Here is a 24,794-nt window from a genome sequence, read left to right as displayed (position 1 = left end):
TGAAGCCTGCCTGCTGCCTGCTCCTGGGGCACAGCTGCTGGGGAAGGCTGGTGAGCCGGGTCCCTGTCTTTCCCCTGAACCTTTGGGTGCCATGCAGGCTGTGGTCATCTGCTGCTGGCATAAGGAGGCTTCTTGGGACTGGAGGGCTGTGATTGTCCCATGGGCACAATCAGCATCTATCCTTGGGCATCTCTGGTGAAGCAGGGTGATGGGAGAGGCCATGCTGGGGACCATTGCTGCTGGACCTTCCTCTGGACACTAAACTACAGCAAGACTCCAATGAGATTCCTCAGGGGTAGTAGTTTTGACCAGTTTAAGTGAATTTTGAGAAGAATGAGTAAAGGAAGAGCTGACACCCACAGCACGCACATCCACACCTCCTGTCTCTGGTGCCACCACTCAAGGGGCCAGAGCTGCTCACAAAGAACAGTAATGAGGATTTTTAATTATGTCAACTGCGTATGTTGCCTTTTCTCAATCTAGGACACAGAAAACCAACTTCAGGCAGGAGCTCCCAGGCAAATCCATCCCAAGAGATTGGCACCATGACAATAGGAACCTGGGGAGCGGAGGCACGCTGGAGATGTGGGTTATTGGTGGCACCTCCCAGTCCACTTCACCAGGGCTGGGTGGGTGTCAGGGTTTCTGAGCACATCCCCAGGTGTTAGAGTCAGTGCCCTGAGGCCTCATAGTAGAATGGGGGTGGCCAGGATAGGGTGTCCTTTGGGGGAAGGAGAAAGAGCAGCTTCTGCACATTTCATTTTCCTGTTCTCTATTCTTTTGTGCAGAGCACGTGTTTAAGGTCTGTCTCCATTCATCACAAACTCACTTCTTCACTAACTGCTCCTCCCAGCCCCAGCACGAGCACACAACTCACACTAAGGCATCAAGCCACGTGGCTCAAAGGGATTGTGGTCTGCAGGCACTGCGAGTACCTCAGCTGCTGCAGACCCATGCCCCCAGGACATGCAGGGCCACAGCTGTGAAATCATGGCTCAGCAGTTCCCTGCGTGACCCAAGCATCACCAGGAGCAATGACTGAGGTCAGGCTCCCTGGGTTTGGGGAAAAACTTGTGACAGGATGGAGGAGCAGCATCTGCTCAGGATGCGGCAAGGTGACCCTGGGGACCTGCAGATAAACTGGAGCAGACAGGAAACTGGAGGGATGCCCTGAGACACCCTTGCTCAGTCCATCCCAGATGCTGGAGGCATGGTTTTGGAGGGCTTTGCAGAAAAACAGTTGTACTGTTATTTCCTAATCTCTTATTTCTTCAGAAGTTTGGGGTAACTGGACCCAGTATCCTTATTTTCTAATAAAGGACAGGTAAATTATGAGAGCCCTAACTGGTTTGCATGCCATGTGTTGGGTGAAATGAAGCACGTGCATTCCATGCTGGCCCTGCACCTTGCCAGGAGCTACCAGTGCTGCTTCCCCAAACCTCTTAGGTGAAGAACCCAATGTGATGATCATCCCGTTTTCAACAGTCGCCCAAATGCACAGAGTGCTGAGCAGCAGAGCCTGAGGCCGCTGTCGGTGCAGACTCATGCTGTGACATACCCAGCTTCCAGCTAACTCCATTACCTGGGGGCAGGTGATGTGCAGTCAGCTGCTGGCTCGTGCAGCCGTCGGGCCATGCAGGTCAGCTCCCTGCAGCGTGACTCTCCTCAGCAACTACCCAGGAGCCAAAACCAGGCCAATCCTGTTGTCGGGGTGCGTGTGCCTGCATCCTACCATAGGATGCTGTGGGGAAGTCGCTCTGGTTTCCTTTCCCTTCCTCGGTGTGGCAGACGCTGCTGTTCCTGGGGACCGAAGGCTCTCCTTGGTACCCCTGTAACACAGCCAGAAGGCAGAGTGATGCAGACCCCAGCCCAGGGTGGCAGCTTGGCCACAGGCTTGTAGGCACAGCAGGGCTGGGTGACCACAGCTTCCTGCACTGCACCCTGTACTGGTGAGATTAAAGTCATTTCCCTCTGCCACAGAGGCACAGCTGCCAACCATTGCCTGAGACCACCACCGATAGGGCCCAGGGCCGGGCCCAGCAATCTCTGCTGACCACTGCAGGCAGCGCAAAGCTCACTCCTCCGCCTTATTGTGTGTGCAGCAGCTTCCCCCCAGCAGTAAATCTCTGTGGCTAAAAACCACTCTGGGAGAGGGCTCTTATTGCAGTGAAAGAGCAGGGCAGGGCGCAGCAGAGACCAAGGCATTTCCCGTCCTGATGGGCGGAGAGGGTCATCCCATTAAGTCAGCCATTTAGGGGACATGGCAGTGCAAACAGGACAATTTACCCTGGGATAAGTTTAACCCTGGCAAGATTTTTGGTGGTGCATTTATTTATATCCACTCCTGTACAGCAGCAGGATTAAAAGCTCATTTCTGCGCTCCAGCTGCAGCCAGGATGAGACACGTTGTGATCACTCCATGCAGAACAAGTACCAACAAAAGCAGTGAAATGAGAACCCAGCAGCAGCGTAAGCTGATGTCTTCAAGCAGGGACCTGGCTGGAGGTCAAGCTTGAGCTACGCCGTAACTTCTGGGAGTCTCCTGACCATGCCCCCACCGAGCAGTGCCAAGCACCTCCAGCTCTGTGGGGCATTAGTGGAAACTGCGGTAGCTGCCTGGAAAAGCCCTTCACAGACCTCCCAGATGAGTGGATTTTCTGTTTAGAAGTGTTTCAAGCTCCACGGGTTTCTGCTTCCCTCCTGGCAAAGAGGGGCAGGAGCTCTGCTGGGTCTGCAAGATGATTTACACCCTTCTGCAAGATCCTTCAATTACAGAGGACTAAGTGTTATTTAATTTGTGACTGCGGCTTGAATAAGACTCAATTAAATTCTGCCTCTTGTGAATTTGCGATGGGGAATTCTCACCTGTGATGCCAGATGAGTCCTAACAGTACCATGCCTGACTCAGACACGCAAACTGCTCTATTCATGAGTGTTTTAATAAATGCCCTATCTTTAAACTGACAGCTTCCTGCTGTGTGACAAGCTTGGCACGGCGTCAAACCAAACCTTGGTCCCGTGGTCAGCCCGTGCTGGGGATGAGGGTGAATTCTGCAGAGCATCTTGGAGGCTGCAGCGCTGCCGCTGACACGGACACAAGCACCGGTACAAGGCACTGACACAGGCAAAGGCACTGACACCGGCACCAGCCAGGGCTCCCTCCCTCCGCTCCCGGCTCCGGAGCCCGGCTGCCCCCAGGGCTCCCCGGCTGCGGCCCGGCCCTTCCCGCGGGGTTCATCCGGGGGCGCCCTTGTCCCGATGCGGCCCCGCGGTGAATCCGCTCCCTGCCCTTCCCCCGGGACCCGCTCCGGTCCTCACCCCCCCTCCAGCCCCTCCACGGGACCCCGCGCTCCGGTAGGCGGTGCCCTCCTTCCCCGCCGACCCCGCCCTCCCGTCGCCGCCTCCCATTGGCCCCGTGGCCGGCGGCGGGCGGGCCGCTTTGTGACGTCACGATCAGCTGTCGGAAGGTCCCGATTTGTGCGGGGGAGCGGCGGGCGCTCGGCAGAACCGCGCCATCGGCACCGGCACCGGCACCAGCTCCGCGCCTCCCGCCGCTCCCCTCCCCTCCCCGCCGCGGTGCCGCCACGGCCACGGTGAGTCCGCAGCGACCGAGGCTCGGGGGGGGGGGAGCGGCGGCGGGCGGGGCTCGGGCTGAACGGGACCGCTCCGACACGGCGCGTCCCGCGGGGGGAGAAAGGCATCGGGGTCGTTGTCCCGTTCTCCCCCGCATCCCCCCCCCCCCCCCCGCGCCCGTTGTTTGTTTCTTCATCACCGGATTAAGATTCGAGGTTGGGCTCCGCTCCCATTGGCTCCGCTAGGGTGACGTATGCCTCATTTGCATATGACATTGAGACGTCATAAGGCTGCCCCCCCCCGCCTCTCCCCCGCTTTCCGGGCGCTCTTGTCCCGCCGTGACCCCGGTTTGGGACGGGCGTGGGGGTTAGCGGCGACGTGGCTTTTCCCCACCACCTTCCTCGGGGTTTGTGTCCCTTCCCCTGCCGGTGTCCGTTCTACCCCCTGCCGGTGTCCGTTCTACCGCCTCCCCTCCCGGTGTCCGTTCTACCGCCTCCCCTCCCGGTGTCCGTTCTACCCCCTCCCATCCCGGTGTCCGTTCTACCCCCTCCCATCCCGGTGTCCGTTCTACCGCCTCCCCTCCCGGTGTCCGTTCTACCCCCTCCCATCCCTGTGTCACGTCCCCGCGCCGTGTCCCGCAGCTGCTCGGCCGGTATCGCCCCGTGAGTCTCGGCTGGAGCTTTCCCCGGGGAGCTGCGAATGTGTGCACTCTCCCCGTGCCTATTCGGGGCTGTTCCGGCAAAAAACGGGGCTTCTGGAACAGGGAATGTGTGATACCGAATGTAGGAATCCCTGCAGTTGTGTCGTCCATTTACCTCCATCTTCCCATCCCAATTCCCCCTGTGAATCCCATGCCACACGTGCTGGTGCGGCACTGTGCCCTGGGGTGCCGAGTACATCAGGTCCCACCCGGAGCAGCTGCTGTTGCTCCTATTCTAAGTGCACCTGCTTTGGGACAGCTCAAAAACTCTGGGAATCCTAAAAGCTCAACTTCCTGCTGGATTTCGTGCCTCTCGCCTTAGGAACTCAGTGGCTTGGCTGAGCCTCAAGGGCCCTGGGCGCTAAACCTGCTCTGGGCTGGTCAGCTCAGAAACTTGGGATCTGTGGAGTGTAACTGGAGAAACAGGCTAAAAAGGGCACTATTGGTTTTGTAATGTTTTTATACCTTTATCTTTATGTCATGAGTGTTCAGGGGAGCTACAGCCCTGCCCAGAGAGCCTGAGCAAAGGTGCTGGCACCCAAAATCCTGGCTTAAATTCCCAGTCTTGGGACCAGCAATGCTGACAGTGGCACCCATGAGGGCTGGGTGCCAAGGGGCTGTTACTGATTTGGCCAAGGCTTTGCTGGGATAGAAAACCATCCCACAAACAGGTGCTGGGCCCCAGTACAGGACCATGCTGTACCTTCTTTCCCACCGGGCTCAGTCTGCAAAGTGCCAAGGACAATTCCTCTTGCTCTAAAATAAATCTTTCCTTTTATATTCCCACTCCCTTCTCCAAAGAAAATATCCAAACCAAAAGACAAAGGCTTTGTTCTGTAGCTCGCTGTCACCATTAGGAACCCGTTGTATCAAATCCGTGCTTATCTGGCTGAACACAAAAGGGAAAACATAATGGAATATATGAGGACAAACTGATAACACCTGCTCGTAGCAGGACTGGAAAAACCTGAGATGTGAATTCTTATCCAAGAGCTTTTTAGCATGAGCTGCGCCATGAGCCCTGCACAGGCAAGTCTCACCCCAGTGTACACGTGGCCCTGGGCAGGCTCAGGAGGAACTGGTGAGGAGCTCGGGGTTCCTGCAGGATCAAAGTCCAACTTGGCAGTTGGCATTCAGCCTTCTGTGACCTATGGAGGGTGTGATGTTGGGGCTGCTCCCCTCTCGATGCACATGGCCCTAGGGATGTTTCACCTGCAGCATCCCAGAGAGGAGACTCCTAAAATCTCATAGGGCAGCTCATAAAAATGTCCTGGTTGCTCAGATCCTGCAGCCACTGCCGGATTTTCCAGGGTTCTGTGTGACGACGTCAAGTAGCAGGAGGTTGGGTTTGTCCTTGGGGCAAGGACCTTCCTGCAGTGGTTACACAGGGGAGCTGGTGCATGTGGGGACAGCAGCACCAGGAAAAGACCCCCTATGTCCTCCTCCTTAAGGTGGGAGCACATGGGGACTCCAGTCCACACTGAGCTGCTGGACTCAGCCAAGGTAAGCGCTTCAGGTGCTGGCTTTATCTGCTATTGATGAGAAGAGCCTCGTGATAAAGATGTGTTTTTTGGAGGGGGTTCTAACCACTCTCTGCCTTCTCCCCCCTCCACTTCCCTGCTCTGTGGTGCAAGGGGCTCTGGCTGTGGATCAACCTCTGATTTGCTGGACTCAGTCTGTTCATGCCAGCAGCAGCTTCCCCAGGGAGCCCTGTGAATGAGGTGAAGCAATGGGATCAGCAGGAGCTATAGTGCAGTTGTTGAGTAACCAGATGCATTAATCCAGCCTCGCTGAACTGTCCTGGGCAGGTCTCTGCCACTTCTGGTCCCCTCCTTGATGGAGATGGACAGAGGACAGCACAGGGATGCTCCACTGGTTGTGTCTGGGTGATGAGCAGGCTGTGGAGCTGCCAGACCCCCTGTTCCTTTGCTCTGTGCCAGGTTTAGGATTCCGTGAGAGCAGCCTGTGAAACATTTGTCTAATTTAGGTAAAATGAGTTGAAAATGACATTTCCCAAGTGGGCTGGAGGAAGGCACCTGATTTCTACCTCCAACGCCTACCGGGATGACTGTGTTGCGGTATTCTTAGCCCTGCCGAGGAAGGACCCGCTCCTGCCACTTGTCAGCAGCATCCCTCCTGCCACCACGTATTTATGGAAAGTTTCAGGGAGCCTGTTGCCATTTCCAAGCGGAGCTGCTGTTGTCCTTGCAGCCGGTGACTTTTGGGAGCTGCCAGTCCTGCAAGGCTGTGGCTCCTGCCCCGGCAAGCTCCTGGCACATCCTGCCCAGCCTTTCACCTATTCTTAGCTCCTGGGGTTATTTGTAGTGATGGTGACTCAGAAAACTAATTATTGTGTCAAGGTTTCTGAAGGGGGGAGAAAATAACTCGATGCATTCTGGTCTCCTTACTCCTAATATTTAATACCCTGGAGCTGCATTTAAAAGGCTGTTGGGCTTTCTGGAGGGATCCCGAGAAACTTAAGTAAGAAACTGCTCTGTCCTCAAGGCAAGTGTTACCTCTTGGGGTGTCCCCTTGTGCTGGCAGTAGCCTGAGAGGGGGCCACTTCTCCAGCTTAACAAGGTCCCTCCGGTTGGCACCTGCCTGCTGCACCCCTCCTCTTGGTGTCCTTCACAAGCTTGCTGAGGGTGCACCTTGGCAATAAAGAGCCTGATCCTGCCCCTTTAACCCAGCGCTGCCGAGGATTCCAGAGCAGACAGGATAAAGGTGAGGACTAAAGCTCATTTTGGTCCTTGCTTGCCAGGACCAGGCTCCTGCCTCCACCTGCAGGTTTGATCCTGAAGGCTTTGCCCAAGCTCTGCCGGAGCCAGCCCTGGCAGAGCTGCTCCAGCTCCTGGGAATCCTTTGCTCTCCCCACAAGGCTGTCTGCTGGCGCTGGCTGTCCCTCTGCCTGGCTCCTGCTCTGCCCAGGACAGAGCCAAGCAAGGCACAGTGTGGCCAAGCAGCCCTGGCAGCTATTCCATGAGGATCAGGGTTCAAGCACCCTGGGTTTGCCAGCCCTGGCCACGCTGCCACCAAGCCATGGTTGCTCTCACAGCAAACTGGCCCCCCCAAGGTCCTGTGTAGGATCACAGTGTCCATTAGGCAGTGGGAGCTTATGGGGTGAGGCAGGCTTGCTTCATCCAAGGGGATGATCCTGCAAGATCTGCCCTGTCCACCTAGCCTGGTGGAGCATGGACCCCAGTGCCCACATTCCCTGGCACGGAGAGGGGAATCGCTGGTGGCTTATTTAAACTCTTTGGGGAATGATCCTTTAAAAGGATCCATCTCAACCTTGGCTCCTGGGGGAGCTTTAAGCTCATTCCTGCTGTCCCTGGAGCGATGACAACTTCCTGGGAGCCCCCTTCCCTTCACCTCCTGGCATGCTGTGGGTTTGCTCTGCAGCAGGATGGCCCCTGACAGCCCATTACTGTGAGGGGAGTGTGGTTATCCTAGACCTTTTAATTACAGAAATAAGGAGAATGAAGTTAAATATGGGAGATGGGACAATTGAAGCTAACAGCATCTGCTGTGTCGTGTGTCTTCAGGAAAGCTGTCTGCAGGTTAGGGTGGGCACCTGTGGGGCCCAGACACTTCAGCTCCAGACATTCCTATTGCTGCACCCTGTGATTGCTGGGGGGGACACTAAGTCTCTAAGTAGATAGGTCCTGGGGGAATTGGTGCTGAGCCTGAGGGGAGCAGAAGGGGAGGACAGATACCAGCTTTGCTCCTGTGCACTGAAAGCCTTTGTCACGTTTTAACGAAGTAAAGACGAGAGGGTTTGTGCTCTCCATTCTGTGTGATCTCTCTCCTGGCTTTGAACTCGCTCGAGGATGAGCTCCTTGCTGGGGGCTGGCCAAGCGGAGCGGAGGGGAGCGCTCGGGTACCATCCGGGCAGGGCGCTTCAGCAGGGCTGAGCCAGCAGAACGGCAGCGAGCTCGTCCAGGGGGAAAAACCCAATCTAGTTCAGACCTCAGCCTGGGGTGGCTGCTTGGGTGCTCCCCTGGGTGACCCTCCCCTGGCAGCCAGGCTGGAGCCACAGCCTCCCTCTGTCCCCTGTGTGCCAGCTGTCCCCTGATGATGCCGTGCTGTCCCCAGCCCTCTTCACCCTGGTGTGTCACCCTGCGGAGCTGCACGGTGACACTGAGCCTTGGAATGCTGCAGGCAGAGCTGCTCCGGCTTGGAAAACACACGAACCTGCTCCTGGCTTTGCACTGGGGCAGGACCACGGTGGCCCTGGGGGACGGGAGCTCCCCTGTGCCTGCTATGGGCTGCTGGGTGCTTCCTGCCCGGGGACACCACCAGCAGGTACCTGGAGCAATGGGGTTTCTGCCACAATTAGATACTTAATAAATGCATTAATATAATATTACAAGACAGCTACTTAATAGGCAACTGCTGCAGGCAGAGAGAACTGGGGTGTAATGCAGCCTTCAGGGCTGCCCTGGGTGCGCTTTGCCAGCCTGGCCCTGGGGAGGATGGATGCACGCATGGATCCCATGGGAGGGAAATCCCTGCTGTGCTCAGCACAGAGTACACCAGAGAGCCCAATGGGCCAGTTTTCGTTTGTTGCCCAGCTGGATGTCAGCCCCTCTTCATGTTGTTTCCCTGTCTTGTATTAGTGTGCTTTAATGCTCCAGGAAAGGGGAGGTCTGGATAGTTTAATCCTCGGGTGTGCTGGAGGATAACAGAATGGCCATGGCTTTGCTACAGACGTGGTGGTGATGGGGACCGGGAGGTGAGAGCTGCCTTAGCTGAGCCTGCTGCTCTCGTTGCAGGCAGAGGAAATGACTCTGTCACATCTCAGTGCCCCAGAACCCTCTGCTTGGTGCTTCCAGGGGAAGCCAGGAACCTTCACAGGACACAGAGCAGGGAACCCTCATTGTGGTGAGGGCTCTGTGAGTCTCAGCCAAGTCTGTTTTGAATGCAGCATCCCAGCAGGACCCAGCTTGGATCTGGGTGCAGGGTGTGAGGAGTGGAAGGATGAACCATGGCAGTGGGGGGGCTGCTGTCCTGCAGGGAGTGGGGACCCTGGATCACTGAGCACTGGGATCTGGAGCCATGGCTGTAGCCATGTTGTCTGCCCTGCACCTCCCTGAACCCTTCCTATTCCGTGTTGCCAAGAGCAGCTGGAGCTTCACCAGGGTCCAGAGCCTCTTGCAGGCTCTACATCACCTTGGTTGACAGAGCTATGACAGGGGTTTTGCCCTCTGAATGCACTCAAGGCAGTGTGCCAGGCAAGGCAGCACACAGCTCTGCCCTCCCCCTGCATCTGGCTCTTGATGGCATTTCAATGCCCTTTAATGTCTCTGGACCAAAAAGCATTTTCTCTGCACAAATAACGCGCTGCGCCGTGTGCCTGCTGCCTGCCTGTGCCACACTGAGAGCCCTACAGTGACTCCAACCCTCCCCCTGAGCTGGGCAGGGATGTGTTTCCCCAGGGATAAACAGTGATGTGTTTGGCTCTGCCCCTGCCCAGCTCCAGCAGACAGGTCCCCTGGGACACACTGCTCATGGGGAAGGGGATGGAATGCAGGGCTCAGTGTGGGGCGCAGGCACCCAGCCCTTCAGCCATCCCCTGCAGCCCATCTGGGATGCAGGACAGCCGTGCTGCCAACCGCTCCACGTGCATTATTCCTTTCCCTTTCCCTTTTACAGGCCTTTGCACTGAAGCCAAGTGAAGAACCTCAGAACTGCACTGCACACCATTTAACTCAGCTCCGAGCTCCCTAGCAGCAGAGTATCTCCATCACCACTGAGACCTCGAGTGCTGGTTTTACCCCTCGCTGCCCCCCGCTCCCATTTCCACGTCTGAAAGGCAGTGCTCAGCAGGACCCTAACTCGCCATCCATCCTACGGGACCGCTCCCCACCATGTTTCAGCGTCTCACCAGCCTCTTCTTCAGTGACAGCAGCACTCCGGAGGGCCTTGAGGAGCCCAAACCCTTTGTTGAGGAGGAGGAGGAGGAGGATGGCTGGCTCATAATTGACCTTGCAGGTGAGGAAAGCAGCGGGGACTGACTTCCCACAGCCTCTGCTGCACCGTGGCTCTCTGGAGCTGGGAAGCAGCTGGAGATGACAGCAGAGGAGCTTCCACCACGTGTGCTCGGCTCTGTTCATCCCTCTTCCCGTGGTCACCCAGCCCTGTGGTTGCTGTAGCAGCTCCTGGCCTGTTGCTGTGGGCAGCACTTTGCCATGAGGAGCTGGGCTTGGCCTCTCCTCGCAACGCCCATGTCAAAACCAAACTGGGAGCTTGTTCCCAGAGGAAAACCCTGGTCCCGGGGTGCTGGTGGGGACCATGGCGCTCCAGCTGGGGATGTGCTGCAGCAATCTGGCCACGTTTGGGTTATTTGAGTGCACTGGGGGAGCAAATCTCAGCTCCAGAGGGCTTATCTTCCCAAATCATTCCCAGTGCCCATTCCGGCAGCACTCAGACAAGGGATGTTTGGCACAAAGTCTCAGGGGCTCCCTGTTCCCAGGGATGGCAGCAACCACCCTGAGTCCCCTTTGACACCAACCAAGCAGATCAAATTCCTTGTGTGCAGAGCTTCTCCAGCTCTATTAAGACCTTGGCATTTCTATTGTAGGCTTGATGACTCAACCGAGTGCAGTGATGATTTTATGACCTTTTGCTTGCAAATCGAGCAGCAAACTTAGACAAACAAGCCTGCCTGTGCAGGAGATCCTCAATGCTTTTACAGCCTCTGGTTGGTTGTGGTGCCCCAGCCAAGGGGACCACAAATGCATCCTGCAGGTTTAGGAGAAGGGTTTTGTCCTCCCTCTTGCAGGCGTTTGTTCACCCATCAGATGCTCCTGTCCCCTGTTCACCGAGCAGAGCTGGTTTTCATGATACAAGTCATTTGTTAGGGTTTTCCCCATGCAGTGAGATGGAGAGGGGACCGGAGCATGGGCAAGCTTGGGATGGGGGACAGGGACAGCCCCGTGCCTGCTGGGAGCACTGTGGATGGCTGGTGGAGGTGGATGGGTGGTGTGGGCACAGGCAGCCACCGAGGATTCCCTGTCCTCTGGGCTGCCCTGGGGGGGGTCACAGCAGTGACACAGGAGGAGGAGGGTTGGAAGGAGGTCCCTGGAACCACTCGCATGCAGCTGCCTCCTGCCTGGGCCAGCTGGCAACGGCTGCAGCGTGCCCAAAGCGCGCCAGAAGGAGCCAGGAGTTTCCCCAGACAGAGAAAGCGGGGCTGTGCCCTGATCCCCTGGGTCCCAGACTGCAGCCAGCCCAGCAGGGACACAGGGATGGCTCTGGGACAAAAGGCTCCCGTTTCTTTCCCACCCAAGCCGCCACGCTCTCGGTGCAGAGCTGCCTTGCAGCAGTGTGACTGCCTGGGGCATGCCACCCCACTGCTAATCCCCACCAGCCCTGCCGCTGCCTTTTCCCCTCAGCATTCCCTGGCTGGTGAAGGAATGATTTATTTCAGCCCCGTTTCTGAGGCTGGAGTTACGCAAAGCACTTTACAAACCAAACCCGCTGGCTCCATCCTTCACCTTTGAGCCACAGCAGCTGACAAGCATCTCAGTCTGGCTCTCTCCCAGCCTGATGGGCCTCCAACCTCATTCCCACTCAGCCAGGTCTTTGACCCGTGTGTTGCAAAATGCACCTGAATTAACCAGAGATCCCAGGAGTATTTTGGATGCTCCTCTTGTCCCATCACCCAGCCTGGTTCTACTCAGCAGCCAGGGACAGAGCAAAGACCATTGCCCGGTGCTTAGAAGTGAGGCTGCAAGTAACCCAGGGATTTTGGGATCCCAAAATATTCCTTGTGACATTGAAACCTGCCTTGGTAAAGGATGGGGATGGGTTGCCAGGGATGGTGGGGCAGGGTTCAGCTGAGCTGGGTTCCCCGCTCCTCTGTTGCAGGACCAGGAATGCTCCAGCTGGGCTCGGTGGCTGTCTCCAGGCTGACAAATAATCTCCAGCCCGACATGCCAACAACTATTAATAGCTTGATATCCACTGACCTGAGGAAAGATGCTCTCGTGTTCGCAAGGCTAATTGTGGCCTGCCCTAAGCCCCGGGCTGGAGCATCGTCTGCCGGAGGAGCCGGGGACATGTGGGTGGGGAATGCCAGCCCCGTGCTTCGTGCACTCTATTTCTCCACCATAAGAACACATTCATTGCCCAGAGAAGCTGTGGCTGCCCCATCCCTGTCAGGTTGGACGGGGCTCGGAGCAAACTGCTCTAGTGGAAGGTGTCCATGCCCATGGCAGGGGTTGGAACTGGATGAGCTTTAAGGTTCTTTCCAAACCAAACCATTCTGTGATCCCGTGATTGACCTCTGATTTGTCATAGAATCCTAGAATAGTTCGGGTTGGAAAGGACCTTACCATCCTCCAGTTCCAACCCCCCTGCCATGGGCAGGGAAACCTCCCACTAAACCCTGCCACCAAGGCTCTGTCCAACCTGGCCTTGAACACCCCCAGGGATGGAGCATTCACAGCATCCCTGGGCAACCCATTCCAGTGCCTCACCACCCTCACAGGAAAGAATTTCCTCCTTATATCCAATCTAAACTTCCCCTGTTTTAGTTTGAACCCGTTACCCCTTGTCCTGTCACTACAGTCCCTAATGAAGAGTCCCTCTCCAGCATCCCTATAGCCCCCCTTCAGATACTGGAAGGCTGCTCTGAGGTCTCCACGCAGCTTCTCTTCTCCAGGCTGAACAGCCCCAACTTTCTCAGCCTGTCTTCATACGGGAGGTGCTCCAGTCCCTGATCATCCTCGTGGCCTCCTCTGGACTTGTCCCAACAGTTCCATGTCCTGCACCCTCACCTAACTGCGGGGTCATGTGTCCATAGATATGCTACACTGTGTCCCCCTGCTCCCTGAGACCATGTTCCTTGACATCCCCTGTTGAGGCTGGGAACAGCTCTGGATACCCTCATGAGCCCAACGTTAGGTGCAGGCTCCCCAACCAGTGACTCCAAGCACAGGCAGCCCAGAAAGGCACCAGCCCAAGTGCCTTTGCCAGGCGGAGGTGAGGAAGGGAAGGTAAAGGGAAGCTGGGGCAGCTCTTGGATCAACCACTCCAACTTTGGCCTCTAATGGACTGAAGCTGAAGGTGTGGTGGGAACCTTTGCTGAAGAATGTATTCCCGTTTCCTTCCAGAAGAAAAGCTGTGAGCTGTTTTTTCCTCTGTGTGTGCTTGGTTTCCATGTCTGCAAAGTGCTGGGAGGTGTTTGTGAGTGCAGGCAGGCTGCCGTTCCTCCTGGGTGGCACAGCCTGGTCCCAGGGCCGTAAGAACGGGCTAAAGCAGTGTTTCTGCTGGCTGAATTTCTCCTTCACTTTGAGAAGGGGTAAAATGAAATCGCTGCAGTGAAACCCTGCTGCTTTCCCCCTGGTTTTGGTTAAACTGCCTAAACAGGACCGTTTCACCAAGAAATCTGGAGGGGGACTTTTCCCAAGGACCAGGGATGAAGACTTCAAGGTGAAAGAGGGGAGGTTTAGGTTGGATTTTAGGAAGAAATTCTTCCGTGGCACAGGGTGCCCAGAGAAGCTGTGGCTGCCCCATCCCTGGCAGTGTTCAAGGCCAGGTTGGACACAGGGGCTTGGAGCAAGTTGCTCCAGTGGAAGGGGTCCCTGGCCGTGGCAGGGGTTGGAGCTGGAGGAGCTTTAAGGTCCCTTCCAACCCAAACCAGGCTGTGTCTGATTTTCTCTGATTCAATGATTTCCATTTCTTAGCAAAGCCGCATCCCACAGCACCAGCAGCCGCCCCAGTGCAGAGGGTGCCGACTGGGGTGCAGTTGGGGGCACTGCTGGTGTCTCCCTCCCCATGAAGCCCCGTTGACACCGAGCCGGTCCGTAGCGGTGGTGATGGCGGTGCGGTGTCTCTTGCACTAACGATGCCCCTTTCTCTCCCCCCTCCCCTCCCTCCCCACTGTACATGGTATGTGTGTGTGTCCCCGCTGTGCCCCGCATGGCTCTGCACCCCCGCCACCCCCAGGCAGCCGTGCCCGCCCCGCCGCAGCCCGGCGAGTGGGTGCTGGCGGCACCGGGCGCTCGGCGCGGTCCCGCCCGGCTCCCCCCGCTCCGTCACCACCTCCGGCCGCTGCCCCGGCTCCAGCCGGTCCCTGCTTGATGGACGAGAGTTGGTTTGTCACCCCTCCCCCCTGTTTTACTGCAGAGGGGCCCGGCCCCGACGGCGTGGGGAGCAGCCCCATGGAGGACCTGCTCATCGAGCACCCCAGCATGTCTGTCTATGTCACCAGCACCCTCGAGGTGGACGGGGAGGGCCCTGAGGATGATGCTGCTGAGTGAGTATAGCTTGAGGGTGCTCACCTGGGGATGCTGGCACCAGGGACCGGGGTGGACGGTTCGTCCTGGCATCCCACATTGCTGTGTATGATCGGGGGTGCTCTGGCCACAGATGGAGTGGGGCTGTGGGGGTCCTCAGTGTCCTCACATCCCACCTTAGGGAGCACCCTCCATGCCTGTCAGGGTGCCTCTGTGCAACTATGGCAGCCCCTGTGTCCTGAAGTACCCAGCTAAGGGGGTCTCAATGCCGTGGTGAGGTGGCTGTGGGTGCTGGACCATGAGCTCATCACTGTGCTGCAGTGGAGAGGGGCTGCGTTCCCCTCCACTGCCCCAAGCAGGGTCTCCTGGGACGGCCGCCTGTGCTGATGCTTCCTTGGCCACGCTGCTGCCAGTGGTTGCGGGGTCCCACTGTGCCGTGGGGTCCCCACAGCCCCCCAGACCTCCAGCATCTCCCCCAGAATCCCCTCACTGGGGCAGAGGAGGAGGGATAATTCGGGCTGAACCTCCCTCAGGCCTGGGGACACCTTTCCTCCAGAGCTTCTCTCTTTGCACAGTCTCCCTGAGGGCCACAGCTTGATCCCAAGAGCTCCTGAGTAACCTCAATGAGGGAGGGTGCAGAAAGGGGGGTAGAAAAGGGCTGGGAGACCCAAAGGGGTTACAAACGGGATGGAAACGGGCACTTAGGAATTGTTGGGCTTAGAGGAATTGGCCAGTGTGAGGAGAGTGGGGATGGATGCCCCCATTCCTGCTGGTGTCTGGATTTATCCCGGCCATCCTGGCTGGGGCAGGAGGTGGTGTGGTCCTTCCTGGGGGGATGATGGGGAAAGGGTTGGAGCATCACTGCCGGGGTTCCATTGACCGCCCCTTTCCCCGCAGGGAGGTGCCGGAGCCGCGGCTGGAGCGGCACGTTCCGCACCACAGCCGGTCCCTCTCGGTGAAAGCTGCCATCCTGGAGAAGGTGGGTCAGGCGCGGCGGGTGCAGCGCGCCAAGCAGCTGGCCGACAAGCACCGGCTGAGCCAGAAGGCGCTGCAGCGGCAGAACCGCGCCTGCCAGCGCCCGCTGCGCCGCGCCAAGCAGCACATCGGCACCTTCGTCCACCAGCCCTGCCAGCGCCACTGCAACTACTGACCTCGCCGGGACGCCCGGCGCCGGCACCGTGGTGCAGCCGGGCTGCGGTTCCACTCCACGCCCTCCTCACACACATCCCTCTGCACACCCGGGCCTCCACTCAGCATCTTCCTCATCTTCATCCCCGCGCCCTTCACCCACAGCGCCGCAGCTCCAGCATGGAGGGCCGAGTTGCCCGCTCCACCTCGCAGCCGTGCCAGCCTTTACATGGGAATTGGGTATTCCTGGTGAGATCCCCCGCGTCGAAGCCTGTTTGTCCTGATGAGCCTGTGACATCAGTGCCTTTCTTCCGGACGCCATGACTCCACGTGTAGCCAGACTGGGATGTCACAAGCAGAGACCCCGTGAAAAGAGCAATGAAGCAACAAGATTTGGGATTTTTTAGGAAAATCTCACCCATGACACTAAATAATGCTTCCTGCCCCCTGAAACCAGCAAGTACCCCCCTCCCTCCTCCGTTTCTTACCTACGCTTTTACAGTGGTAAAACCCCACTGCTGGCCCTTGCCACGGGGAAGCGCTGGTGGAAGCCTTGGCAGGGTCATTGGGCAGCTCGTGGTGCCTCATGGTGTTTTTTAAAGACAACCTTAAAGCAATCTCAGGAACCAAAGCACCGTCCCAGCGCCTCGCCGGAGCCCTCGGCCACCGCGCTGTGGGGCCGGCATCCAGCCCAGGGCCAGTGGTAGCATCACCGTGGCTGGTGGTCCTGCCGAGCTGCTGGGTGCCTCGTCCTGGCGAGCCCCCTCCTCCTGGAGCCGCTCATCTGCCCGAATCACAGCTATAAACACACATTCAAGGGTAAGGATGTGTTTCCCTGTGTACCTTTGTCCTTGGAAGAGGAATAAGCCAAGGAGCATCGGCTGCTCAGTCCCTGGGAGGGGATCAAGGCAGGGACCTGCGCAGCTTCCCCAGGGTGGCAAAAGCACGTCGAAGCTGGTGGTGAAGGGATGATGAAGAGGAGGCCCAAGGGAAGAGGCTGAAGTAAGGGTGAATGTGGACCTGGGAGCAGCTGCTAAGAGACAGGCCCTGGCAGTGGGGCCGGGTGAGAGGATTGCTGCAGTGGAGCTGCAATGAGAACGTCTTCCCTCCTGACTAAAAAGTGGATCCTTTCCCATGGGAAGGGACAAATTCCACTGTGAGCAGCACTGGTTTATAATGGAAATCCCTCCCCTCCCCATGATGGATTCATTCTGCCCTTCAAATGACACGGTCCAGACTTTTCACTGGCTCCAGCACCAGCTGAGATGGCTCCAAACCCAGCAGAAATTTGTTGTTTCCCCCCCAACTCCTTCCCTTTAGGGACTGGTTTGTACCCATGCACTGGGGAAGCTCTGGCCATCCGTCCTGCTCACAGCCAGCTCACAGCCTGGCTTCCCACCCTCTGAGACAAGAAATACCCCTCATCCCCTTTCCCCTGCCCCCAGAATGCTGATGTCACACGAGTTTCTGCCATTCACCATGTTATAGCCCTCAGTATCAGCTTTGGACCGAGGCTGAAGGGATCGTGGTGAGCCCAGCCTCAGACAGCTGATATTTATTCATTTTTGAATGAGATTAAAACTAAAATGAACCCTTTCAGGAGCATCAGCCCCAGCTCTCTACCTGGGAGCCTGGGCTGCGGCCACAGTCACCGGCCCTCGCCGTTGAGCCTAAGACCACGCTGGAGATCGCCCTGTCTCCGGTGTCTTCCAATCCGACTGATGACTGCTTGACTCAATGGGAACGTTTACACCCTTTGGCTTCCTGGGCTTCACTTTAAAGGCCTTTCCCTGCCCTTGAATCGATGCCTGGTATGAAGTGGGAGCATGGATGCTGGCACAGGTGCTTGTGAAGACCAGCAGGGGCTGAGCCCAGGCTCTCAGGATGAGGCGCTGCCTTCCCTGCTGCTGCTTCCCGCATCACTGGTGACACGCTCTGTGGCCATCGGGGAACAGCGTTAGAGGAAGCATGGTTTCCTTAGCCCAAATGTACATCAGGGAGCGGACGAGCCAAGCGACGACCTGCCTGCCAGCCCGCTCTCCATCGCATCCGAGGTGCCACCGGTCCCTCTGGAGTGCTGTCACCCCCTCTGCAGCTCCAGGGCTGGGGGGCAGCAAGGCTGCATCCTGCCAGGCCTTGCCATGCCCATCAGTCTGCTCACAAATGGTACCCCTAGAGAAGAACCCCCTCACGGAAACCTTCTCCTGCATCCTGCTCATCCATTGTGAGCCGGAGCCCCTTGGCTGTGCTCCCAGGGGCTCAATGCTGTCGTGGCCCCAGCACCCAGCACCCCTTTCAAATGGCTGATGCTGTTATTCCGTCCTGGTTTCCAGAAGCAAATGCAAACTGGTTTCTTCCCCTTTCTCCTTCCCATGCCAACCTGAGACATCTTCCATCACGCTGTGCCCAGCCAGCCCAGGACATGCAGCAGAACTAGGATCACACTTTATATCAAGAGTATGTTCATAAAGGATTAATAAATTATTAATAACGTTTTAATGAAGAGGTTAAGCCAGAGTCCTGGAGGTCAATGGAGTGCAATTACCACAGCATAGATTGGCTCCTGAGACCCCCCCTGTTGTTGGCACACGTGGTTGTGTATTAACATTCAGTAATCACCTATCAGCCCCATGCCAAGGGACTGTCGACCCACCAGTGACCAACCCTTCCTGTGCTGTGGCAAAGGTGTGCTCATCCTGCACTCTGCAGATGCCCTGCAATGCTCCTCTCCTGCCCAACAGTGAGCACAAGACCTGGCCTGATACCAAATCTCCTGCTCAGTGTTACCAGACAAGAAAACCCCTTTACCCTGAGGTTGTGAGCTTCCTCAAATCTTAAAACAAACAAAAGGTGCTTGAAAACTGAGAACTTCTGTGTGTGCACACGTGTGCATGTGTGGATGCTTCACGACGCGGTGTGGGTGTTCAGAGGGCTGCTTTGGGGTGTGGGGTTTGGTGTTTTGGGGGTTTGTTGGGGTTTTTTTGCACCCAGTGTTTTCAGTTTGTGACTCGCTGTGTGATGCTCCCAATGGGAAGGCGAAGCAAACACGGTGCTGGCTGGCAGGGAAGCCCTTGGGCTGGTGTCCTGCTTGAACAGCTAGGATGAGTCTTGCTTTCTCTTCTTGACTTGCAGAGAGGGAAATTACAGCCTGGACTCAGGGGCAAACAAACGTGCTGGGGTCTATAATGATGTGGTCTTTATGGGTTTCTCTGTTTGGATGTGGGTTTGTTTCTGTCTGGGGGGCCTTTGGCTGTGTGGTCCTGAAGGATGCTGCAGGGATGCAGCCGAAGGCTTTGGCAGCGCTTGTTGGTGAGGGGCTGCTGCGTGCTGGGAGAGCCGCAGGGTTTGATGCTCTGGCATAGTGTCTGCATGGAAAAGGAGCTGTGTCCCCTTGTGTCCATCCCCGAGGAGCAGCCCATGCCCCAGATATTCACCTTAAAGCTGCTGGAATGCGCCTGGTCCTTCCTTGGGCTCGTTTGTGGACAGCCACGTATGGATTTTAAGCAGTGAGGCCCTGAGGATTTGGGAAGTGAAGCGAAGCCGTGCTTTCTGCATCAGCTGCAGCTGGTCTGGCTCCACAGTGTCCCTGGGATCCGGGATGTGGGGCACCATCTGAGCCATCACATGGGGGAATGCTGGTGCAGGTCACGGGCAGATCTGCGGGAGGAGATTTCTCCGTTTCTTGTAATGAAAGCATAGAGGAAAAGGAAGAATTCCCCGATGGGGAGACCTGGGTGAATCTGTCCTGGGCCTGGCAGCAGCTTCCCAGCCTTGTGCTGGCATCCCAGTGAGGAGCAGCATGGATGTGCAGGCCTGGGGACATTGGGACACTGCGGGCAGGCTGCGGCAGCACTGCCTGGAGCTTGTGAGGCAGCAGACCCCTATGATGGAAAGATCCTTTCCACCACTTGGAGACCCCGTGGTGTAGGGGATCTTCTCCAAGCAGAGCACAAGGGATTTGGATCTCAGTGGTCTTCATCTGGCAGCCTGCCTCCATCCCAGTCCAATGGATGAACCCCCTGAAGCGAGTGTTGAGGCTGCCCCAGCCATCAAGATAGGACCAGGAGGAGCAGCTCTCCTGGGGAAGTTCGACCTCTCGAGATGAGCACCAAGCACGTCAGGACACGTCCGAACATCCACACCCTGTGTGACCCAGCTCCCAGCATGGGGCGGATGGGGACACCTCATGGGCAGCCACAGCAAAGTCCTTCCACCAAACTCTGCCTCTGCAAGGCCAGGGGCAGCGGGGCAGAAGTTCCTGTCACCCCTGAAGCTTGCACTCACAAATGCGCTTTCCAAAAGGCTCTGCTTAAAGGCTCCATGGGAAGGAAGCAAAATGTTTTCCATGGAAGTCACCGTTCCTCCTCCATCGTGGATAACGGAAACACGTGGAGCATCCCAAAGCTCACCGCCGTGGGACTCTTCACTCTTCCTTTAGCATGTTTCTAATCAAGAGATGATTTAAATTTACATCTTGCTGGTACCTTTTCCTCTTCCATCCAGCCCCACTGGGGAGAAAAAAACCCCACTGGGGATAAACCCCCCATTAGTTGTCTTGTCGTACCAGTCAGAATGAAAACATAGATGAGAAAATACCCCAGTGAGGCTCTAGACTTGAACCGTGCACCTTCAAGTCTTCCCGTGGAGGATCAGCATCACTTCCAGTGCCCTGCGTAAAGCAGAAATTACATTTCAGGTGAATTTATTGAAAGCCAACAAGTCCTCAAAGATTAACCCATGTAATAACTGGGAACCGAGCTGCAAAAAGAATGGTTCTCAGCATCTGCCTGCTGCTGCCTGCCAGAGGCAGCGCCGAGCCCTGCTCCCCTGTGCTGGGAAGGGGTGATCCGTGAGTCTTCCCTGAGCGTCTGGGCTTAAAAGTTGATGCCACGGTGGCTCTGGCCACTGGGGGATGTCGATACCCACCACACCTGCAGCACCTCCATGCCAGGAGACCAGCCAGGAACGTTAAAGGGCATTGAATAGGCTTGGTCGCCTCAGGGCTTGTCTTCAAGGAGCTTCCATCTCCTCCCATTTCTCGGACATCTGCTCCATACGATGTTGGTGTCATGAATTATTTCCCAGCATCCTGAAGGGCTCGGTCCTCACCCCACCAAGATGAGCAGCTCCAGTTGATAACAGGGATGGCTCTTAGCTGTCGTCCTGTATAAAGTTCTTATTCAGAGGCGATGCAGAGGTGTGTGTCCCCCTTACACTCACTTGGAGCTAATACCTCCAGGGCTGGCTTGAGGGTTGCTTTTCCAGCCCCATACCCACAGCGAGTGCAAAGCTCTGTTGAAGGGATGCAAGCACATGCCCTGGTGCATGGAAACACTGTGTGAAGCTCTGGCTCTGTTACAGAGAACCCCGAAAATCCCTCTGCTTTCCCCCCTGCTCATGTTCCAGCACTTTTACGGGAGGGAGGTTTCATCCCTTGCAGCAGAGGGGGGAAAGCGGCACAGTACATTTCAAGTGTAGCTTAAAACCGGGTTGCGCAGGGGAGCCCAGGGTTCCTCCACTCTTTCGCGCTCACCCCATGCATTCACATCAGGGAAGCCGGGAGCACCCTGTGCCCCAGCCCCACTGAAATCGTATCCTCAGCTTTGTATCGACACAACTACGCCTCGGGAAGCGCGGGGGTGAGGGAACAGCGCGCGGTGTAACGGTGGGATAGTCGCGTGTTCTCTCGTCTCACAAGCGCGCCTGTACAGAGCCACTGAGCACTGCAATATTTTAGCTGTATGTGTGAACCCGAGGAGTTCTGCTTGTAACACTGCTCCGCGCGCCCCGTCCCGCCGTGCTGGACTGACTGTTCATGTGCCTTTCACCCTTCCGCATGGTTTGGCATCCTTTTTTTTACCGCAGCTGCAGGACTTGAATAAACCAGTGAACTGCAGTTAAAAGCCCTATGCAAGAGCTGAGTGGGGAGGCAGTTTTCGGTATCCCTGTGTTTCTACGTTGTTTTTAAAGCAGACGCTGGGCTCTCCGGAGAAGCCGGACAGAATGAATGCCCTGGAAAGCACTGAGCTTCTGTTGTTGTTTTAGCTAAAAAGCATTTCAGATGCTAAATCTCTTAGGCAGCTTTGGAAAGCTCAGCCTGAACCCCAGTTCCCCACTGGTTTGTGCATGGAGAGTGAGCAGCACGAGCACCAGCACTTGACCAGGAGAGAGCGTGTTCAATGGCCGGTGCTTCCTTCCAAGAGAAAGGAGAAGAAAGTGCTATTTGGTGAGAAAAGAAGGTGCTATTTGGTCGGAAAAGGTTGCCTTAAGCCTTCCCTAACATGCATTGGAGAATGTGATCGCCCCCGGCCGCAGCCCTGTATGGGGTTGACCCTGTTGGGGTGCTGCAGAGGACCCACACCACCAAGCAGATGCCCACGCAGCAGTTCTGTATCAGCCGTGCTCTGCTGAATGCCTTACAACAGTGGGACAACTTCCACACCGGGATGTTGAGAAGAGGAACCAGAAGCCCCCTGTTTTTCTACATCACCTCTGCTGCAGGACCGAAACCTCGTCCGAAACTCGAAGCTAACAAAACCTGTCCTTTTTTGTGTGTGTTACATGTCCAATCGGTGTAAGCAAGGTCGGTAGAGAAAGGTGTCTACTCCTCGTAGGACATTGTTTAAACATTTGCTGTGTGTCAACAGACTGAAGGACACGACTGCCTGGAATACGTTATGTAGTGTGCCTGTGTGTATGTAACCTGGTTCTGGTTGTTAGGTTGTGATGCTGTCTTTTGACTGAAAAAAAAAAAAAATCTAATATAAAGAAAAAAACCACGAGAAATAAAAAAAAAAAATGATATATATATTTAAACTATTTTGTGTGGATTTCTCTAAGGAGCTGTTTGCAAAATGCTTTGGTTTTTAAAGCAAGCTTTTAATGCTGTATCTATCAGACAAGCCAGTAGGAAAAAAGCCCCTTTTGACAGCAAGGGGAGGGGATCAAACAGAGTCTTTGAGGGGATTTTCCCCCCCCTCCCCATTACCAAACCCTGAAGCTCAGTAGACGATTGCAAGAGCTAAAGCAGGTGCTGATGGCCCTGAGCAAGGTGAGAGCCACCTCATGTACCAATCTCTACAGCATCAGCAGCTCAACAGCTTGGAGCTGCTTCTCCAAGCACATAAACAACAGCCTGATACCACCCACATTGTAACTGAGAGGCAGAGAGATGCCCCTAAGGTGATTAAGGGCTTGGAGTGTCCCACAGATGAGGAGAGGGCTGGCGAAGGCTCAGGGGGATCCCATCCACGTGCTGGGGGTACACAGACTCTTCTCAGCCCAGGGGCTGGATGAGAGGCACAAAATGAAGTAAAAAAGAAGAGAAATTCTGCTTGAACGTAAGAAAATGCTTTTTCACTGCAAGGGTGGTTGACCAGAGGAGCAGGCTGCCCAGTGCAGGGGAAGAGTCTCCATCCTTCTAAATACCCAAAATGAGAGCAGACACAGCCATGGGCAACGTTCTGTCTTGCCACCCAGCCCCTGGCCACCTTGGTGACCCTCTACTGTGTCCCTTCTATGCTATCAACATCTTTATTGCGTGCATAGGGGGTGATGGTGCTGGGAACCAGGTGATCATGTTCCAGGTGTGATCTAACCAGTGCCAAGGGAAGGGGAACCATCACCTCCCGCAGTGCAGCAGCCCCATCCCTGCACCAAGCCAGAGGTAGCTCACTCACCTCAAGAGCTGCAGAGCTGCTCTCCGCCGGTCACTGCCAGTGGGCACAAGGGCAAGAGGCTGCAGCTCCTTCCAAGACTCCTTCCCAGGTGCAGGATCTTGCAGTTGTCCTTTCCCAAGGTCCGTGTCCCTGTAGTGACCCTGCCCTCAAGCCCCTCTGCTTCCCCCATGTGGTGTTTGCCACAACCAAGAGTACATCCCCTCTCCTCCCCAGTTTACTGGTCCATGGACCTTGCCTGCAAAGGCGACTTTCCAGGTCTGTGGACTTCACCCCAGCTCCACAACTTCCCCACTGGCAATAGCACAGCACAGGGTGATCACCACGTTACCTGCACACTGGCTCCTCACGTTCCAGGCAGACTTGAGGTGAGGACATCAAAGAGCAAGAAGGGGGGGACCCCTCTTGCCCCACCAAAACCTTCTGACAGGCATGGGATGATCCCACCTTGTCCTTAGCACAGATGTGGAATAAAACCATCTAAAGAGGAGGGTTAGCAAATGCAACGTGGAGGATGGAAGGAGTAAAATGGGCCATTTCAGAAACCACTTCCTACTGACTGTACTTACATGCGTGTGAGTGCATACAGAACATATACATGCATATAAAATATATGCATGCATATAGAAATGTGTGTGCATGGATCCATAATCCTACACGTGCATATAAATGTGTATGTATGGATCTATAATCCTAAAGGATTAGACGCTTTTTGTGGAAACCAGCTTCATACTGCCCCTTGTAAAGCAAGAGAGGTGTAAACAGTTGGGGGAGAGCTGGGGATTCAGAGCATCCCACCAGCATCTAACATTTCCCTTGCAAAAGACACAGAGCATGTGCACTTCAACAGTGATGACCAGAGATGGGAGCCTCACTCAGTGTCTAGTGACTTGTGCACAAATGGGTAATTTCTTCCATGATAAAAGGTGAAGATTTACATTTAAGTACAATTTCATCAGCCTTTTTACATATCAATATGTTTCTACAACTGTGTAGGAGAAGGGAACAGGCCCAAGTGTCTGTTTGTGCACAAAGCATCGAGTAATCCGAAAGCACCAGCGAGAGCTCCCTGGCACAAGGGGCCTGACCTACTTCCCGCAGCCCTGCGCACAAACCAGGCTCTGCCGGTTATCCACGTACCAGACTGCAGGCTCCTGCGTTCAACCCATTCCATCCAGCTTTTCCCTCTGCTGCATGCTCCTGCTGAGCAGCTTTACTCGCGGGGAGCGCGGTCTCCTGGGCCTCCTCACCCTGTATGTGCTCCCTGCGCAGAGCCCAAGGGCAGGAGCGTGGCCTGTGCTGTGTTTTCTTGCTTTGCAAGAACAGCTGCATCAGTTAATTCGTTTGTGGTTAAACAAACTCCTCTCTAAAGCTCCATATAAGGAGCTTGCAGGCCTCCAGCTCTAAATAATCCCTTCAATCTTCCTGTTTGGAATGATGCGGTTGTTGTTGCTAATAATAATTCAACCCAAC

General features: G+C 55.9%; 1 protein-coding gene across 3 annotated transcripts; it reads left to right on the top strand.

Annotated features, from left to right (window-relative positions):
* The first annotated feature begins 3,438 nt into the window (after positions 1-3,438).
* TP53INP2 (tumor protein p53 inducible nuclear protein 2) lies at positions 3,439-16,098 on the top strand. 3 transcript variants are annotated; one of them, XM_062642283.1, is made up of 4 exons: positions 3,439-3,593; positions 9,929-10,267; positions 14,228-14,537; positions 15,415-16,098. In XM_062642283.1, the coding sequence occupies exons 2-4, from the start codon at positions 10,144-10,146 to the stop codon at positions 15,665-15,667; spliced, it is 687 nt and encodes a 228-aa protein (XP_062498267.1). In that variant the 5' UTR covers positions 3,439-3,593; positions 9,929-10,143; the 3' UTR covers positions 15,668-16,098. The 3 variants fall into 3 exon arrangements, with proteins under 3 accessions (XP_062498267.1, XP_062498266.1, XP_062498268.1); XM_062642282.1 differs by lacking the exon at positions 3,439-3,593 and adding an exon at positions 5,315-5,836; XM_062642284.1 differs by lacking the exon at positions 3,439-3,593 and adding an exon at positions 5,317-5,836 and having other exon boundaries at positions 14,408-14,537.
* Positions 16,099-24,794: the final 8,696 nt, after the last annotated feature.

This window comes from Pezoporus occidentalis, unplaced genomic scaffold (genome assembly GCF_034315485.1).
Source record: "Pezoporus occidentalis ecotype Australia unplaced genomic scaffold, CSIRO_AGI_Poc_V1 ctg70, whole genome shotgun sequence".
Classification (NCBI taxonomy): Eukaryota; Metazoa; Chordata; class Aves; order Psittaciformes; family Psittacidae; genus Pezoporus; species Pezoporus occidentalis.
The sequence above is the reverse complement of the archived record's forward strand: the minus strand, read 5'-3'. Positions and strand labels throughout refer to the sequence as shown.